Below are 19,706 nucleotides of genomic sequence, written 5' to 3'. Positions count from 1 at the left end.
ATCATGATGATTAAACGTTTACCAAGACTGGATGCTTGTTGTGGTATTAGAAGAAACTGGTCGAATGGTCCCAAAGTCCAGTACCCAGAGGTAAAACTGTTCATTAAAGAGTTAATTGGATAGACCAAAGCAGCAAGGTAGTGCCCAGAGAAAATGCAAGATGTGTTATGTACAGCAGCACCACCGACCATAAATACCAGCAGACCATGGGACTAGCAGTAAAACGTTCCCACGTGACAAACTATCACGTTTGCCACAGTACTGTGTGTTTCTGTGCCCATTGCATCACCATTTTCTCAAGTCCCTGTGTGCTACATGACTGATGAAAGGTTTGAGGCTTGTGGCATGTCCCACATGCAAGCTCCACCCATCACTAATCACTTAATCCTGTTACACTTTAAAGTGACTCGGGCCCTCTCTGCCAACACAATACCATATTGGGAAGTGGAGTTACTGTCTCAGCGAGGGGGCATTGTCTTGAAACATGGTCAGGTGTGTCAGTCACAGAGACCCAGCATAGCACTCAGGCCAACATTCCTCCCTCTCCTGACCACTGGTCTCCATAAAGCGGGGAGCAGCAGAGGTCTTCCAGCAAGGACATCAGTTCATCTTTCAATAAAGTGGAGTTTGTGCAAGCGGAGTCTTATCTGAGGACATCTCAATGCCCGCTGCAGACACACCAATCTGTTAGATCAGGAGGGTCCAACGCAGGTCCAGTAGGGCTGGGTCCATTCCACAATATTGCAATAACTACTGACAATGGCAAATAGGTTTCACTGAGATTAATTGTGCGTTGATATTTTTTTGGAGACAATCTGCTAAACCTGGCATGGGTTTAATGTAAATTAAAAATGTAAATGTAAATTAGCACTTGTATAGCGCACTACTCACCCGTTAGGGTCTCAAGGCGCTGTACTCATACCACTATGGAACCCCTCCTCGCTTTTTCCCTGTGAGGCGCCCACTCCTGAGCACCCCCAGGGTGAAGCCAGGCATCCAAGCGCTGTTGGGGCCGTTGTGGAGATTAAGCAAGCTATTGCCCAGAGTTGCAGAGTGGGACCCATGAATTAGATTAGGCACGGAGGCGAGAATTATCTGGTCAAGGGGAATTGAGCCCAAGACCTGCCGAAGCAGGACTTGAGCCCTGGTCTTGAGCCAGATCTCTGCTTCAGGGTCTGCCGCTCTAACCATTGAGCCACACTTCTCCACTTTAATCCTCTCAGACCTATGTTGAACAACCCTTTGCTACATCATGTCCTTGTCCAGCATGTTCAAACATAGACCTGCACAAGGTGTAAGGCTCCTCACGGCTCCTCACGCTGGCCTTATGCCACGGCTAACTGTTCACACGCCTACATACTTCTTTTTTGGCAAATCCATTTCCGGTTCCCACGTATTCCCAATTAATTCTGATCAGCACATTAGCTGGTCCTGCCAGAATTGTGTGAACAAACACTTACAAAATTCTCACTGCTCTCCATTCACAGGCCTTTTCCAGAATGCATCTTTCTGAAAGCATTGCTGTTCTGCTGCATTTCATATGATAATCTTCTCTTCTGAGATATAAAACCCCGGCCCTGCAAAGCTGCTGATCTACTTGTTTCTGCTCTGAATTAATCATTAGGGCATCTGGCCATCTGCTCTTTTAAAAACACTTTCCCTGCTAGCACTTCGTCTTTGTGAGTTGCAAAGGCTCCCATGCTTTCATTTCAGTCAAGGTGAATGTAGCATTAAGACTCGGCAGCAACACTCCCCAAAAGAAATCTGCAGAGGGTCAGGCAAATCCCTGTTCTTGTAATCCGCTCATCCTATTCGGCGTCACTGTTCAATATCCTCCTTTCTTCCTAAGCTGCCTGTGTATAAGTATGTGATGAGATTTATTTGTTATACTTCTGCTTCCCTTCTGCATGCAAAGCTATCGCCAAGCCTCGCTCCCTATAGCGCCTGCGCTGATGTGGGTGATTGGTTCTGGTGTCCTCGGCTAATCCACTGACTGCAGCCTCAGTGGAGATAGCTGTGATGTGAGGCACTGGAGACGGCCTTCTGCACTTACCACGGGGCCTGAGCTCCTTCAAAAGCTTCAGAGGTAATAATTGAATTATAGTCTCACCAGTTTAATGTGCAGTATTAGCGCTCTTATAGCACAAGAGGCTTAGATATGCTCAGTCCCGCGCTGTGGATCCTGCACTCATTCCCACTGTGTCAATGTGTGACTCCTAGACGTATTTGTATGCAGTGGCGGCCACTTGTCAACAGGGGTGGCGGGTTCGGGGGATTAGAACAAAAATTAATTACATTTAAAAAGTACCTTTATGTTGGGAGCGATGGTTCCGTCTCTCCTTCCTCCTCGGATTCCCGGAAGCACAAGGCTTCCAGACTCCCCTCCAATCACAAATCTGCTGTCAACAGCATAACAGCAGTGTTGTGATTGGTCTGAGCGCCCTGCTTCAGTGCTCAGACAGGGAGTAGGGCCCTGGGCACTTTCTCCTCCCGGTGGAAAAATGCAAAGTGTGCATGACTGTTTGGCCGGCTATACACGGCCGGCCAAAGCGTTATGCGCACTTATGTGCATGTAGCCCTCTTCAAGCCCAGCCCAGCCCAACCCCGACCCACCCTGACCCTGCTCCTGAGGAAAAATAAAATGATAATAATGTTACCTTATCATCATTTTAGCTTTCCCTTTCGTCCACTCCGCCTTAGTGGAGGAGCCGCGCTGTTCGTACGAGTGATTTTGTTAGCTACATGCATTTGTTAGCTACATGCATTTTGGCTGAAATGAGTGCCAGTTATTAAAGTCTGTTTTCAGAATAGTTCACCTACCAGTGCTAATGGTCTTAAAGCCTAGACTCCTGGGAGCTAATATAGTTTTAGGAATTTGACCTAAATTATACGATTTTTGAAAACACATTTTATCGCTCTGTGCTTTAATATGTGCACTGTAAAAATAACAATGCATTTTGACATATGTTTACACCACAATTAAACAGGCAAAATTTATCACCTTGGAAAGAAAGAGTCTCACACATTTCATCAATTGTATCCCACAATCCCTTGGGGAGAAATGAGGGGGCTCAATAAATGACACCCCAGGCAACATTGCTGATAACGAACCCTTCAGATGTCATGAACATGTGCTCCTGCATAAGCACAGCTGCTTACTTAACTTGGAATTTCTCCAAGTTAGTGCATGAGCTGCAAAAAGTACAGCTCAGCTCAGAAACTCAGAGAGGCACCCACTGCTCACCGTTTCCAAGCGTTGTCTTCAGCTCATGCACTAACTTACAGAAATTCCTCGTTACAAATATGCACTTTAGACAGTGCATGTGCATGAAAACAGGCCCACCGCTGTACCCTGTAGAACCCACATGTTTGTGATATGTCTCCGGGAGTGGGTTTTCAGCCTGCACTCTACTCAGTTAATGATTTTCCAGGGACAACACATGTTTCCAGATCCAGGTCCCTCAAGGAGGCACGAATTACACAGAGATTCAAGTCAGGGTAGCGAACTCTTTCTGCGACCTCTGTCCAACAGTAGATGTTCATCTAAAAACTTGGAGACAGGATTCATCATCTCCAGTACTCCAAGCAAGATCTGGACTGCCTGCCAAGCAATGGTCCATGAAAGGGAAACTCATATACTATGAAGAGCTACGTCCTGTAGCTGTTTTAGAAAAGCAAAAGAGAACTGATGTACTGAAAATCTTACATCAGAAACATCTTTAACTGCACAAAACGCGTGTTTTGTGTCAGCAAGTTGGTTAGTGAATTTTATTGGATCCATTTCCCAAGTTTGATGGGTTTATTTGGTACTGTTGGTCAAACATGAAATGTATTTTCTTTGAGGGATAGTTGATTTCTGTTGGTACCACATCGCTCCACTACGCAAAAAGGATATCCTGTAGCCCTCTTACTACAATGAAAAGAAAAGAAAGCAAGCTCCAATCGCAAGGTAGAAACAGTGACTTTAGAGATATAATCTCAAAAGAAATTTGCCTCTCTAAAACAAAGTAAGTAAAAAATATGTTTAGCACATATAACAAAGGTTTGTTAGCACTGGTAGGTAATGCATGAGCACTGTTGGAAATTGGGTGGTTTAGGGGATGTGAGCCCTTCTCAAGCAACAACCACAATCCTTGCCATGACCTGGGGAGACACCTCTTGGGAATGAGCAACGCAGTCCAGTAGAAGCCAGTAGGGCTCTAGCCGGTCCAGTGCAGCAGGTCAGCTGGGCACTTGTAGCGATGCCTCTGGAACTTCTTGTGGCCATGTAGCTCAGAACAGGCATCCGCTGCCTGGCCCTTGGAGTCACTCTGTGTGGGATGAAGGGAGCAGGTCCAGTCTTCTTTCCAAGAGAGCAAGGCAGGTCTCAAGCAGCAGAGCAGTCCTCTGGCAGCGGGGTAGTCTTTCTTCTCTAGTATCCACAGGTCCAGGAGGGATTGAAGGACTACTCCTCCTAGTGTAATTTGACGGAGAAAAAGTCCTACAGTGAGAACAAATTTAGTAAGTGGAGGGTCTCGCTCGCTATTTGTGTTCTGCTGCGTTAAGCTCTGTTTCTTAATCCAAAATGCATCCTTGCATCCATTTTAGTTGCAAGAGTGCATTTGGTGCTAAGATAATAGCTCTAAAGGTCTGAAGTAAGTTGGGTGTAAATTTTATGCCAATAGCATATTTAGTGAATGCGAGCGGCTGCTCTTACTTGTTATTTGTGTTCTGTGCATCAGACTCCCAAAAATAACATTCTGTGGAAGAGGTTTTGGTTTGAAAATGGTTACAAAATGCATAAGTAGTGCTGTTTATCAAAATGGTTGCCGGCTTCCTCCCTTTTCGCATAAATTGTGACATCCCTCAATTTTCGTACAATACCTCTTGGCCTAGGAGGGATTTAAAGACGGTTTCGTGGCTGGTTTATAAGTCTCAGCTGTGTGTGATCTGACCTATGATGTGTAAGTCTTCCCTCCCAAAGGATCAGCCAGTTCCCACCGAAGGTATGAATTATTAGTGGAGTTGAAAGCCAGGAACTTCACTTCGTGCGCTAGTGTAAAACCCTTTGCTTTCCAGCTTCAGAAATAGATCACACATTTTGTCAGAGATGTGTGAAGTGCAAGTACAAAGAGACTAGAGTCTTCAAAAAGCATTTGTACCCAGAAGGAGATCTGAAGGCCGTATCTGCATATCCCTCCCAGGGCAACAAACGAATCTGCTCAACAGCAGATGCTTTCTCTTTCGAAGCATCTTGGTAGCAATCCACTGGGGCTGCTAAGGGGATGGGGTGTCAGTCAACAAATGAAGATGTGTAAATTATCCATGTTTTACAAAAGTTTCTATGCATGTAGAAGAATTGTAGTCTAAGCATTTCTATGCACCCAAAAGAATTTAAGTCTGCATAAAAGAATTGAAGAATGAACATAGCAAGATCCGCAAAGGGGAAAATAAACCGATGTAAGCATAATTGAACACTGGAATGCTTGTTAAGTATTTGAAAAGGTTATGACTGTACACCAGTGCTTGGGGTGGGAATGTGTGCAACCTCTCACCGAGGCACTATCTCAGTAGGTCCGTAATAGATACTTGGGAATTGAATGTTAACATGACCCCACCGTCAGTGGATTCATGAACTTGATTTATTCAACTGTTGCTAGCATTAGCATAATATTAAACAATGTGCATCATACACAGAAAGGGAGGGAGCACAAATCCTCCACACTTACAAAGATATTATGCATTTCTCCTCTCTCCTTGTGCTGGTGCACTGTAGGCTGCCTAGCAACAATGCAGGCGCTCTTGCACAGTAGTGCAAGGGAGTCTTAGTTATGGGAAGGACTGCTTGCACAAAAACAATCCAAAAACGCTTTTTTCTTTTTTATATCTGTGATGTAGAATGTATCATACATAAATTGCATGGATAAAAAAAACATTTTTCTCCTTGTTATGCCATCATCTAGGAGGCATACTGATCTGACATGATCCGAGGTTTGCAAACCTTTTGTAAATCTGGAATTGCATCACATCCACTCATGGAACACCTACCAGTTCGAAATGTAATGTAATGCAGCTCAAGCTGCTGCGTTGTGTTACATTTCTTTACAAATGCATGCAAGGCAGTGCACATCGCCCCTTGAGTGGCTTTGCAAATGTTTATGAACCCTTTGCGTAGTCCTTACTTCGCCTTCACTCTCAGTGACACTATTCTGCTCTGTTCCTGTTTTTTTTATTTTTTTATTGGCGGGGGCCAGGCAGCTTCCCCAACAATAAAGCTTTGCAAAAGCAAATGACAAAACAAAACAACCAGTGATAAAGCCAAAATAGTGACAGACAACTTCAGACCTATTGCCTTTGTCAACGCTTGTTTTACTTGGCACAAAAATGTATGCATAATATCTATGGGTTGAATTTCAAGTACATTTTAAAAGCAGCCGGGATTGCAGTCTGTGTTCCTGGAAAGTTTTGTTGTGCGATCATATTTATACAACTGTGCTGTATTTGGCTTCAACTGCAAGAACTAAACAAAACTTTTTAGAGGTGATTTTCCAATACTCTAAATTTTAAAATAACCATGGTAATTGCTCATCCATAATTCATGAAGTACTTGCGACCCTGCAACATTCAGTGTCACGTAAAAGAGGCGGTGGAGCACTATCTGTAGTCCAACATAATTTCTTCAGTTTCAGGATGTGCAAATAGGTAAAAACAACTACATAAAGTACACCTACAAAAGAATTTCCCTTGCATAGAATAAAGTAAATATGTGAATCAATGCTATGATATTGGGGTAAAATGCGACATTTAGAATCCACATTCGTGGCACCAAACAACAAATAAGGAAGCCATGGCTGCTCACTTAATGGTATCATTCTTATCTTTTACAAATGTGCCAAAAATATAACATATATTTTTTGTCTGTGCTCATCGGTTCGACCATTAAGGGATAAAACGCAATTATTTTTTAGAACATTAGCATTCTGTAAACATGTTGGCTTTCTCTTGTGGAAAACAAAGCCATTCTCTCTGAAAATGCCATTTAGTTGCATATTCCGCATATTAACATTGTCTTGCTTTAATTTAGCTGGCAGCCACAGTTTGTGTCCCGACCTCTCCGCACCCACCTGTCTGCTGAATGTGAACTTGTTTGGAATGAGAACTGTTTGCTGAAATCTGTCGTTTTCCTTAAACACAGGTCGTGATCCTCGGCAAACACACGAGGGGCTATCACTTCATGCTCGCCAACCTGGTAAGAAGCTTTTTATTCTAAATGGCACCAGGGCTGTGTTGGGGGAGATAATGTATTCCATCTAGGCTGGGCCACTTTAATCATCCAGGAAGAAATGCACGAGGAGGCAAATAATGTGTTTCTTGGATTTGGAGAAATGACTTGGCAAACATACGAAACAATTTGCAATAGTCATTTGTGCGCTATTGCCCTTTCATTATTTGATCTAAGAAGATTGTATGCTTTTCTAATGAACAGAACATAATTTGCATAGTTTTTCAGCAGTATTTGATCATGGCTGTAAAGAAAACTCCTTAGCGTTTTGTGTAAAGCAGTTCACACGATAAATAAGGTGGATGGGACTATTTTTCTCCTCTGCGTGTCTGATATACGGAAATCTAAAAAGGTAGACTGTAGTTTTCATTAATCAATGTTTGTATGGGCATGTTTCTAGTTGTGGATGAGACGCTTAAGGCTCGAGTCAGGCTCGAGCCAGGCTCGAGCCAGACGCCCGGCTCTGGCGCCGCTCGAGGTCGTCTTGGGCCTTCAAGCCCAAACCGAGCCGAGCTTGAATGTGTCTTCCACCTGACTCCCACGCGCCACAACCCCGCGCCAAAAATGAGAAACAGAGCATCAGACTCTGGTGTTAACAAGGCAAGAAAGAGGCGGGCATCTAATGGGTAACTTGCATAATGTAAAACAGGAAAACCTGGGGACAATTCTGGTTTCCATGCTTGTCCAATTTGTGCAATCTTAGGCAACTATTTCATTTTATTGTGAATCTTTTTCTTTGTTATCACAGATGAGGCGCATTCCAATACATGCAGAAATAACCTGATGTATTAAGGTGAAACATAACTGCAGAAATAGCTTTGTTTTTTAAAGAAACTATCCTATTTTCATGTGATGTTTGTTGGATAATTTAGATCACTGGCGTAGCAATAGCCCCTTCAGCATCCAGGGTGGAGGGGGACCCAAGCTCCTGGGGGCCCCCTCAGCACAATACACTGTGCATTGGCTGCGGGCCCCTGGCATGGGAGCTCCAGACTGGATCGGGGGTGTCCCTATCCATGTACCGTGCAGAGGGCCCCCTCAAGTTTTGTTACACCACTGATTTAGATGACAACTATTTTCTGGGCTCGACTCACTCCTGGGCTCTTAGAGCCCAGCCAGTCCCTTGGCTGAGCTCTGGGTCCGCCCTTCCTTTTAATTCGTTGGCTCGACCACATCTACCTCACGTTGCATCTTAGCCAAACACAAAAGCTTTCCTTTCTTGCCTCTAGCTGAACTCCTTTGTTAATGATGTTTAAACCCAGAATTTTATATTTGAAAGATACTGCACAGATCACGAAAACAAAACCCATTCTATATGACACCCTCTGATAAACTAAAGACCTCTGTACTGTTTCAGGGCTTTATAAAAAGTCCTGGTGCCACACACTTACAGAATATCACATGGGACTCGATTATAAGCTCCACTTGTAGAGTGACAATTGCCAGTGGGAGATGGCAGTCAACATGGAAACCTTCTGAAGGGGAGAAGAATGGTGGGAGAGCAAAAGAATAGAGACAAAGGGAACACTTCTTCCTGAAGAGTGGTAGAGACAGGTTTGTCTAGCTCTCCCTGTAGCGGGTAACTTGTTATAATGAATAGGTAAATCACATTTTCTCTCCGTAAGGTGTCTTATGTTCTTACTTAAGCATCCAGGAGCTTAAGGAAATAAAGAGATTTACTGCACTTCATGTTGAACAAAACAGTCACTGAATCCCTATTTTGCACCATTGATTTTGCAGCCATCTCTGTGATTGGCACTGCAAAAAACATATGAGGTACTCATGACCTGCTACTAGAAGAACAGCCACGGGGTCATTATTTGAAACATATCTGTTGTTCTAAAGATGTTCCTAACACATTATTATACAAATATCTTTCAGTGTCTACAAAAACTATCACTTGGTTCCCAAGCTAAATTCCATTTTAATTTGAGGCAACTTCTAATTTGTAAAAATATAATAATCTTGATGGTCATTAGTGGTTGTAATGGCAAGTGTGTGGATGATGAGGATGCAGAGTCATTTATGTTGGTATTTGGGATTCCTGGTGTTATCCCTAACCGAACCAAAAGAACAGATAGTGTGAGCTCCTTCAGCGGGCCTTGTAACCAGGGGCAGCTCCTCCGTATGGGCGGAAGAGCATCACCCCCCGCCAGCAGCAGAAGCTGCAAACCTTTCAGAACCAAAGGATGATAAACTATGTTAATCATCCTTTGGTTCTGAAAGGGGCAGGGCATTTGGGGTGAAATGCGCGTGCGAGTGCTCAGCACTGTCCCTCAGAGCACATGTGTGTTTGGCCAAACACATATGAGAAGCGTCAGGATTGGCGGAGGGTAGGCTGGGAGCCTGTGCCTGCGGCAGAAGGCAGTGGAGATGGAGGAGCGGCATGCAGCGAGTTCAGGAAGTTTTTTTAAATTTTTTAAAATAATTTAATGTATTTTTCATCCCCCGCAGATTTTTGTGAAAAGTACACAGAAAGAGAGTTTCTAAATGGTTTGATTATGTGAACGAACTTGATGGGGGGAAAGATGATAGCCCAGCTTTAAATAGAAATCATGCAACACAGCACAGCAAGTAAAGTTGCTGTGCTGCGATGCGATGCATGAAAGGGAGATTGCAGAACTGTGTCGTAACTACTATGACGCCAGTGGCGTAGAGTGGCTTGTCAGCACCCGGGGCAAGGCAAGTAATTTGCGCCCCCTAACCCGGGGCAAGGCAAGTAATTTGCGCCCCCTAACCCGTGGATTTAGTCTCTTCCAAGATGTTGCGCCCGGTGCGGCCGGCCCCCCCTGCACCCCCCACGCTACGCCACTGTATGACGCAGCACTGTTCTGCTCTCTTCTGCGTTGGTGCACTTTTGGCTGCCATGTGGAACAGTGTAAGGATGTCTGTGTTGTGGAAAATGTAGGATTTGTTCCGGAACAGCTGCCTTCCACTACAAAAACTATGTTGTAAGGTGTTTCCTACTGTGTATGTGGTCTGTTGAATGCAGCACACATGTAAAGTGATATAAAAGGAGGAGAAATTAATACATTTCTCCTTGTTACATCTGCCTAAAGGAGGCACAGGATTTTGGCACAAAGCCCTATCTACAATTCTTCGAAAATAAGGATTAGCTTCAAAACTCATGGGTGAATGCACGGAAATGTCCATGCACAACCCATGGAACACCCCCTTGACGTAAAGTAACTCAAAGGCATGCACACAACTCAATGCAAATCACAATTTGTGTTGGATTGCAAATTTCACCATAACACCTTGCTTAAGGTTTGCTTTAAAAAAATAAAGCAAACCTGACGCAAAGTATTTGAAAATTTGGATTAATGTTTCCTTGCAATTTTGTATTGTTAAATAGAGAAGTTCTTTGGTGGTCCTTAGATTAGTAATACATAGTTGTTGAAACATTTATGTACTATATAGAAGAGAAGTGTTATCCCTGAATTTTTCCCCTCAAGTAAGGTGCTTCCAGATGTTCTATGTACTAATATTTTAAGAGTGCCCTGGATAATGAGCCAATCTTTATTTTCTCATACTTAAGTAGATAGTAGCCTCGTTTAAAATACCAGAAAGATGACATTGGTTCTAATCACCCTCCAAAGAAATTCCGTTTGATAAACCAGGAACATTTAGAATGATTACCCTAGTAAGTAGAAGGAATTTTATTGTACAGGGGGTCCTAGAGCATGACCAGTGCAAGCTGTTTTAGCAGCCTTTCATAATTTCAGGCAGGACCTATGTAAGGGACATTCATGTGGAACAATATGACAGCCCTGATGCCATTGGCTAGTAATGCACGAAGGAAAGGACGGGTGTAACTTCACTTTTCCTTCATGAACCTTTCTGCCTTTTATTGAGGAGATTCATCAAGACTATGGGTGAAACTATGTTGTTGATGGATTCCAGCTGCCCTGGTACAGTTAATAACAGCTTAACATAATGATTCATGGGATCAGTTAAGTGTAGTAAACAAAAAATGATATTTGATATGGTTTGGGCCAGAAAAGGTTGAGACGAGGCTGTGTGTTAGCTCCTCTACATTTTAACCTTTACATATTGCATAATTTCCCTCCCAAACAGGAAGGAGAAAATTTTGCCACCCGGTATAAGGCTGAGGATTTAAGGCCAGATGTATCAAACATTTTTGCGATCTCAGATCGTATAATTGCATTTTGGTATGTATCAAGTCCAATTTGCAGTTCGGTAACTTGTTACTGAATCACAAATTGGATTTGTGACTACATACCGATTCGGTATTGGGAAGGGGCGTGTCGAGGGCGTCACTTCCGAATACCAAATCGCAGAGGTATGTGTGAATGTTTTATGACCCAAATGCGGTCACAAAACATTAGCATTTTACCACCTATGGAAAGTAGGTGGTAACTCATTCACAAAGGGGGGGAGGGGTCCCTTAGGGACTCCCTCCCCCTTTGTGAATGCATGCAAAAACATCTTTTAAGAGCAGGCAGTGGTCCCACGGACCACTGCCTACTCTTCAAAAATGAAAAGAAAACATATAATTTTTCTTTTTTAAACGTGTCCTGTTTTCCTTTAAGGAAAATGAGCTGCATTTAAACAAAAAAAAAAGATTGCTTTGTTTAAAAGCAATCACAGACATGGTGGTCTGCTAAGCCCAGCAGGCCACCATCCCTGTGATTGTAGCCATTCGCAATGGGTCGCAAATTGTGACCTACCTCATGAATATTAATGCGAGCCCTTGCGAATCGCTATGTGAAACTCCTAGAGTTTCATACATTCCAATAGAGATTACTTAATTGTGATTCACAAAATATCGCAATTTGGTAATTGCTATTGGTAATAATGATACATCTGGCCCTAGTCACTTGTGACTTATCAGCAGTGGACTTCCAGTGAACTTTGTTTAGATGGTTGTTAAATTACATGGATGATGCATTGGAAATAAGTAAAAACACAGCTAGGTAAATGCACTCAGTTGGAGTTTAAAAGATTTTACTTGACATATTAATGAAGTTTTTCAAGAAAAAGGTGAAACTAATGATAGATTGAAAAGAAGACCTCTTAATGAAAGAAAAAGTACTGGCTAGACGAATGAAGACTTTGTTTCCTTTTTGTATGATTGTCATATGCTTACTAGACAAGCTATTACTGTTACACGGCGCTGCTTTGACTACTAATGGGACATTGTTATTTGGATCAGATTGAAGGGAAGGTGCAGAAGAGTGCTCTGAATTTAAATGTCCATCCGGTGAAAAGAAGACTTGACCTCTCTCCCATTGTTACATCATCAGGAATTACCAAGAATAAGGATTCCAGAATGTCTCTTTATTTGAGAATATCTTATTCTGTTGGAAATTCAATTGTGACATTATTCACCAGATGGCCCTTTAAGGCATTATATTCCCATTATAGCTTGTCAGGTAGAATTGTGCCTCTGTTCAGCATACTAAATGACAATATGTGTGCTGTCCACTAGACAAGCTAAATATGAAAAGCAGAGGCACAATTACTTCTTGAACATATCATCAGTGAGGTATCAGTGAAAAATGGCAGGGTGAAGGTTAGCTAGTTGGATTAAGTGGGAGATTTATGGCCTGGTTTAGAGGTTGGCAGATGGGTAACTCCATCACAAGTGTGACTGATATCCCATCTACCTTATTACAAGTGCATTATATCCTATGGCTCTTTTAATAAGGCAGACGGGATGCCCATCCCATTTGTGACAGAGTACCCATCTGCAAGATTCTAAATCAGACCCTTTGTCTCTCTTTGCAGCTAAACCCAGTTTGGGCACAAACTCCCTATTGATTTCATATCCGGATCTTCAGTTGTGTGCAAATAAACCTGTTTTCCCTCGTTCCGAGAACCAAAACTAGTTAACGCACCCTGCAGTATTGGGGGTTGCAGCCACATCAATTACCCACTAAATTTGCACATGAGTTGGACTAACCGCCCCCCACCCTCCCTAATACTGCTGTAAAATGAATCCCAGGTAAACTCATCCTAGATAGGAAATCGGCATAAAAAGCTTTCTTTGATCTAGAACAGTGGTTCCCAACCTGTGGTCCGTGGACCCCTGGGGGTCCACAAAGCCTCCTCAAGGGGTCCGCGACTGCTTCGGAAATTAAATATTATTAATAGATTAGGTTCACAGCTTTTAGTAATGACTCAGTGGGTGGTCCCCGGATTCCAATAATGATTCAGTGCGGGTCCCTGCGTTCCAGTAATGTTAAAGTGGGGGTCCACAGAAGTCAAAAGGTTGGGAACCACTGATCTAGAATGTTTGCCTGTGTCTAGCTTGGGTTGTGATCATCGCACCTTTCAGTGAAATGGCCAGACTTACTATAAAAATAAAAATAAATATGTAGCCTCTAGTAAGTGAGTTTGTGCTCTGATAACATGGAAGACAAGTTTACAATATTGACATTCCTAGAAGCAAGTGTACTTTGTTGGCATGTCACTGTATGTTGTATAAATGTTTGTCTTATTGGCCTGGTATTTATATTTCTGGAATGTAGCCAACTATGCTACAAATTATGCCTTGAGTAACTGTTTAATAAGTGTGCTCGTACATATTATATAATTGTAGCTGTTTTGCATTCTGATGGATGTTTGTGCCTTAGGTGCACTTTTCAGGAATCAAAATGTCATAATCTCTTATTAGCAATCTGCATTCTGTCTCAGAGGCCTTCACTGATAGGATTATCAAGATGTTGCATGTGCTCTGTTCATTGCAATGTGGAAACTGGGCCTCAAAGCAAAGCAGAAAATAAATAGGTTTGCAGAAGACTTGAGAAAATGGAAATTAAGGGCTAGAAAATTATATGCTCTATAATATACATAACAGTCAAAGCAAATCAACGATCACAAAGACTAAAGAATACCGTTTGCAGGACAAAATTAGTGTTGCCATAATTCAGCTCATACAGCTGTTAAATATTACATCCTCACTGCCTGGTGTTCAATATAGTGAATGGCACAAACATCCATTAAAAATGAATGCGTTGCAAGAATATTGTGGCAAAAATATTGTCAAGTCAAGAATATCGAGGAACAAAATATAGAGTGTAAGAATATAATTTTCTATGTATATAATGTTGTTTTTAAGGTGTGGTTTATAATATAGTTGACATTTATATAGCTGTATTGAATAGTGATTTTAATCAATTTAATATGTGTTTGTTATTAGATTTACTTTAGGTATTAGTATTTTTATAGTAACTGTTCCACCTTTATAGTATAGTTTCCCACTTTTAATGTGTACTTAATGCTTTTAGATTAAATTAGTAATTTATAATTTAGTAGCAGGTTGAGGAGTTTGTAGAGGAGAGGGGTCTGATGTACTTTAAATGATAAATTATTGTTTTATTTTAAATTAGTTTGTATGTTAGTTACATATTTATTTAGAATTAATTATATATACTGTTTTGTTGATTATGTGGTAATTTAATAACTTGAATGAATGTTGTAATTTTTAATGAGTAATTTCAATTTACTACATTTTAGTAACTAATTTATAATTGAGTAGTGAGTTGTTGTGTTTGTAGGTAAATAGAGTGGGAAATTATTTAATTATGTTTTTATTACACACAATTGTTATTTCAACTGAATATTTAATTGGTAACTGTTAGAAATGGGGTCTCTAGCTGGCAGTGGTTTGCACCCTGTCTAAGTAAAGACCCTCACTCTAGTCAGAGTAAGGGAGCCACCCAGCTAAGATAACCCCTGCTCATTCCCTTGGTAGCATGGCTCAAGCAGTCAGGCTTACCTCAGAGGCAACGTGTAAAGTATTTGTACACACACACAGTAACACAGTGAAAACACCACAAAATTACTCCGCCACAGTTTAGAAAAATAGCAAATAGTTATCTGAGTAAAATAAGACCAAAACGACAAAAATCCAACATGCACAAGTAAAGATATGTATTTTCAAATATGAAATCCTAGTATAGTGCTCAGTAACACAATAGCTCAAAACTGGGGTTATCACAGCATCTTGACTGAGTCCTTTCCAACAGTCCAATGCCACTTGCGAGGGAGCGTGGGCCGGTCACGGACCCTGGGTACAGTACTTTGGAAAACGATAAGGAAATAAAGATGTTGCACAGAGTTGGGAAGGTGAGGCATTGCTGAAGCCGGTGCAGCGTTGGTTCCTTACTGCTACCAGGGAGGGGAGGCATCAGTTCCTTACTGCTAGGCAGGGGAGGTGAGGCATCGGTTCCTTATGGTTGCATGGGAGGTGATGTGGCATAGGTGGCGAACCGTCGGTTCCTTACAACAAGAAAACGTCGGTGACACAGCACTCGGGACTTACACTGTGGCGGGACCTCTGAGGTGCTGCAGAGGCATCAGGGTCTGCTTTGCAGGTTGAGGTCACTGCAATCAGTGGGGACCATGTCTCTGGTGCAGGCAGTGGCGCGGGGTCAGAGAGTGGCACCAGTACCAAAGTCGCTCTGGTTAGTTTCTTCTTGGTTGCACCAAAGCTCACTTCAAATGGCCCAGGAACTGGATTGGGCACCACTTGGCAAGTCAGGACTCTCAGCAAGAGAGCCTAGGCATTGATAGGTGAAGCCTTTGATGGCCCTGAGACTTCTTACCAGGAGGCAACCTCAGTTAAAGCCCTTGGAGAACCTTGGAAAGCAGGATGCAGACAGCAAAGTCCAGTCCTTTCCCTCCCAGGACAGAAGCAGCAAGCAGCAGGCCACCACAACAATGTAACAGGCAGAGTGGCAGTCCCTCCTCCAGCATCCAGCTCTTCTTCCAGGCAGAATATCCACAGTCAAGAAGTGTACTAACTATGTGGTGTCAGAGGTCCAGTACTTATACCCATTTCTGTCTTTGAAGTACACAAAACCCTGCCTTTCCCTGCCATGGCCCCAGACATACTCCAGGGGTTTGGAGACTGCTTTATGTGATGACAGGCACAGCCTTATTCAGATTCAAGTGTCAGCTTCTGCCACCAAGTATTAGCTCAGAAAGACCCATCAGCCTGGTGAGGGGACATCAGGATATGCAGGGCACATTTCAGATCCCTTTGTGTGACTGTCTAGAGTGAATGCACAAACAACCCAACTGTCAACCTGACCCTGATGTGTATTCTACAGCCAGGCAGAGGTACCGAATGGTTAAACAAGAAAATGGCCACTTTCTAAAAGTGTCATTTTCAAACCTACAAATCAAAAACCAACTTCACTAAAAATTGTATTTTTAACTTGTGATTTCAGAGACCCCAAACTCCAAATCTCTATCTGCCCTCAATAGGAAATTACACTTAAAAGGTATTTTAAGGCAATCCCTATGTTACCCTATGGGAGAAATAGTCCTTGCAATAGTGAACAATGAACTTAGCAGTATTTTACATTCAGGACATGTAATACACACCAGAACATGTCCTACCTTTTAAACGCATTGAACCCTGCTCATGGGGCTGCCTGGGGCCTACTTTAGGGGTGACATACATGTAGTAAAAGGGAAGGTCTGGAACACACAAGTGGGTGTACTTGTTAAGTCGAAATTGCAGTTTAAAACTGAACACACAGACACTGCTATGGCAGGCCCGACACATGTTTGCAGGGTTGCTCATGTGGGTGACACAATCAGTGCTACAAGCCCACATCCTATGAATGTGACAGTTATGTACCCCCTTATCATTCTGGAAGGTATTCAGTAAGGTACCTAATTTTCCATAGCCTTTTTACAGCTAGTGCGCTATTGGGTGTTAACTTTCACAACATGCTCAGCCTCTTAATGTGTTTTGGGTGTGTGATGGGAGTGAGCTCTCAATGAATGGTTGTGCACAAGGCAAAGACTGGTGTCTCGTTGATTGCCCACAAGAGGTTGACTACCTGTAAAAGTGTTGCTACATGGCAAAGGTTGTGCATAGAATGTGCTTCCTGTCCTGCAGGCCTTGAGCTTCTAGAGGGAGTAGACTCTGCATGAAATGGTATACATAGGAGTGAAGACTGAATGCACCAGGGTCTTGCCCACCCATGTGTGCTTGATTGCCCAGAAGAGACCAACTATCTGCAAAGTATTCAGTACAGAGTGAAGGCAGGGGCTTGGGTGTCTTGAGGGAATGGACTTTCTGTAGAATGGATATGCATTGCATTTACTTTGCTAAACACAGTTTATGGAGTCTTGAATATGAATTCTCATTACCTTTTGACCCAAATTACATACTGTGGGGATCATATCAGCGTGATCAAAATGATAGCAGTACAATGACTACTAGATACTCTGGTCTTGATTCACAAACTGCATTTTTGAGTAAGTTTACTACTTTTCAGTATTCACAAACTGCACTTTTTTAGTAACTTATATTTTGTAGTAATTTACACTTCTGTAGTATGTCCAGCACTACACTTGGCCAACCACTGTTCCTGCAACCTCCATTATTTTCTATGGGAGGGTGTTGCAGTACCAGTGGTTGGCCATGTATACTGTTGAACTTAATACTTTATTTTGTATCAACTTACACTCGGAGATTGTGAATACTGAAAAGTAGTAAACTTACTCAAAAGTGTAAACTTACTCAACTGTGTAACTTACCTTTGTGAAGCAGGCCCAATGAGTGATTCACCCATCAAATGTGCTATTAGAAATTACTCCACGGTTGATAGTTTCTTCAAAGTATTCTTACTAGGGCCAAAGAAGGGCATTCTTAGATATTAAATCACTCGAAACAGCTTCCTGGAAGGAGAGAAATAGTATGCATTTATGTTCAAGCCAATGCAAAACTGACTTAAATTAAAATGTGTTGCATTTTTTGGAACCAAAGCAGTGACATCAAATGCCACATTACATATTCAAGCTGCTAGGTGGTTCATTTTGTTAAGAACATCAATTGGATATCCCTTACAATTGGGTCTAGAACACATTTGGATACTGGAATGTAGACCTCTTTAGCAAAACAAAATGAAACTACTTGCAACTTTGCAAAACAAAATGCAAAACTTTTAGTAGTGTGACTTAATTAATAAAGGTGATACACTGTCTTACTGCTGGCAATGTAGAATAAACGACCATTCCCAGCATTTACATGTGTGTAAGTCTTCACAGAATTGTATATACAGAGACGAACAGTCTTCACTGGGAGAAGAACAGGTAAAAACATAACTCCTTTGTGTTGTAGAAAGCCATCAAAAAAAGTTAAATATGTAAATTCTGACGTGCAATTTTAATTTCTCTAAGAAAAGTTAACATTAAGTCATTTTTCGTACCATTAATATGTCAAGAATATTACACAAGAGGTGCAACAAGATTAAAATAATTAACACACATCAGTTAAAGAATGCACCAGAATCTAAATTTTTCTTGTCTTTTTACAAATAATTGTTATCCAAATGTTACACTATCATCTTGCTATTTGTAGAAATAGTGGGTTACAAGCTCACTGCATCTCTTGAACTGATACATTATAGTCTAGATAAGATATAAAAAAGGAGCGTGAGAGCCTGAAGTCTTATAAAAAGGGGAAATTAGCCCAGTTTAATAATATATGTACCCCTTTTACTAAAGAAAGTGAAACTGTTCCTCCCAGGAAGCCACCAGTACATCTGTCTATCTGGCTGACAATGTCACCATCTGTGGTGGCTCTCAGCACACCCATAGCCAGAAGACCATCAGACTGGAGACAGTCTGCAGATGTATAAAGAAGAAATAAACAAGACAACCAGTTTTCTCCCTTCTACGGTCCACCTGAGGGATCTGAAGCATCATGCCCCTAGCCAGCAGGACCAGCCAAACACTGCTCCAGTTTAGTTATGTTTTGCCTGAAAGATAGTCAATTGTCATTTTTTTGATTGGACGTTCCAAAAATTTGTAGTCAGACATGAAAAGGCTTGGGTCAGTGATTTGGTTTTCTTTGTCAAATTATTTGTGATTTGCTTCTAACACTCTGTTTCCTCCAGAGCTCATACGTTTGTCTTTCAAATAGACAGATATGCTAGATAGAGAGAGAATTGTGGGGGGTGGAAGTAATTTTTGAATGGGTCATGGCATTAAGGGGAGCCAGTGGAGTTATATTTTATTTCTTGCACCTTAAGTCAGGAGGCAGAATAAAGGTTACTGTTTGTTTGATATTGACACCACTGAATTTTGAAAGAACTAATTACTTTATAACATTTTACAAGATTTCTTATTAATTTATTTTACTACATATTTTATTTATTTTGCAATTTGTAAAGAAAATTGACATGATTTTTTTTGTGATTAATTTTATATTACATTTACATTAGTTTTAATTTATGGTTTTATTGGAGTGAGAATATTAAATATTTCCCCATTAAAGTCAAACAGTATACTCACTATAGGTTAAATTGGAATGGTAGTAGTAAATGTAACCCGACCAATGTTCAACACTTTCTCCAGTGAAGCATAAATTGGAGTGGAAATAGTAAATCTAACCCCTTCTACATCCATTACCTTCACCAGTGTATCTTATATTGGAGTTGAAATAGTAAGGGTGTCC

General features: G+C 41.7%; 1 protein-coding gene across 5 annotated transcripts in view; it reads left to right on the top strand.

The window, feature by feature from the left end:
* The window catches only part of GRIA3 (glutamate ionotropic receptor AMPA type subunit 3), a 1,035,516-nt gene that overhangs the window by 591,352 nt on the left and 424,458 nt on the right, over positions 1–19,706 (top strand). For all 5 annotated transcript variants that reach the window (XR_011199206.1, XM_069211976.1, XM_069211966.1 and 2 more), the window contains exon 5: positions 7,175–7,228. Coding sequence is in view for 4 of the 5 variants with exons in the window: in XM_069211976.1 (XP_069068077.1) it covers positions 7,175–7,228 (54 nt within the window). In the remaining variant the exon portion in view is untranslated. The remainder of the gene's footprint in view (positions 1–7,174; positions 7,229–19,706) is intronic.

This window comes from Pleurodeles waltl, chromosome 2_1, assembly GCF_031143425.1.
Source record: "Pleurodeles waltl isolate 20211129_DDA chromosome 2_1, aPleWal1.hap1.20221129, whole genome shotgun sequence".
NCBI classification, from domain to species: domain Eukaryota; kingdom Metazoa; phylum Chordata; class Amphibia; order Caudata; family Salamandridae; genus Pleurodeles; species Pleurodeles waltl.
Note: the sequence above shows the minus strand (reverse complement) of the source record. Positions and strands in the feature narration are given on the sequence as shown.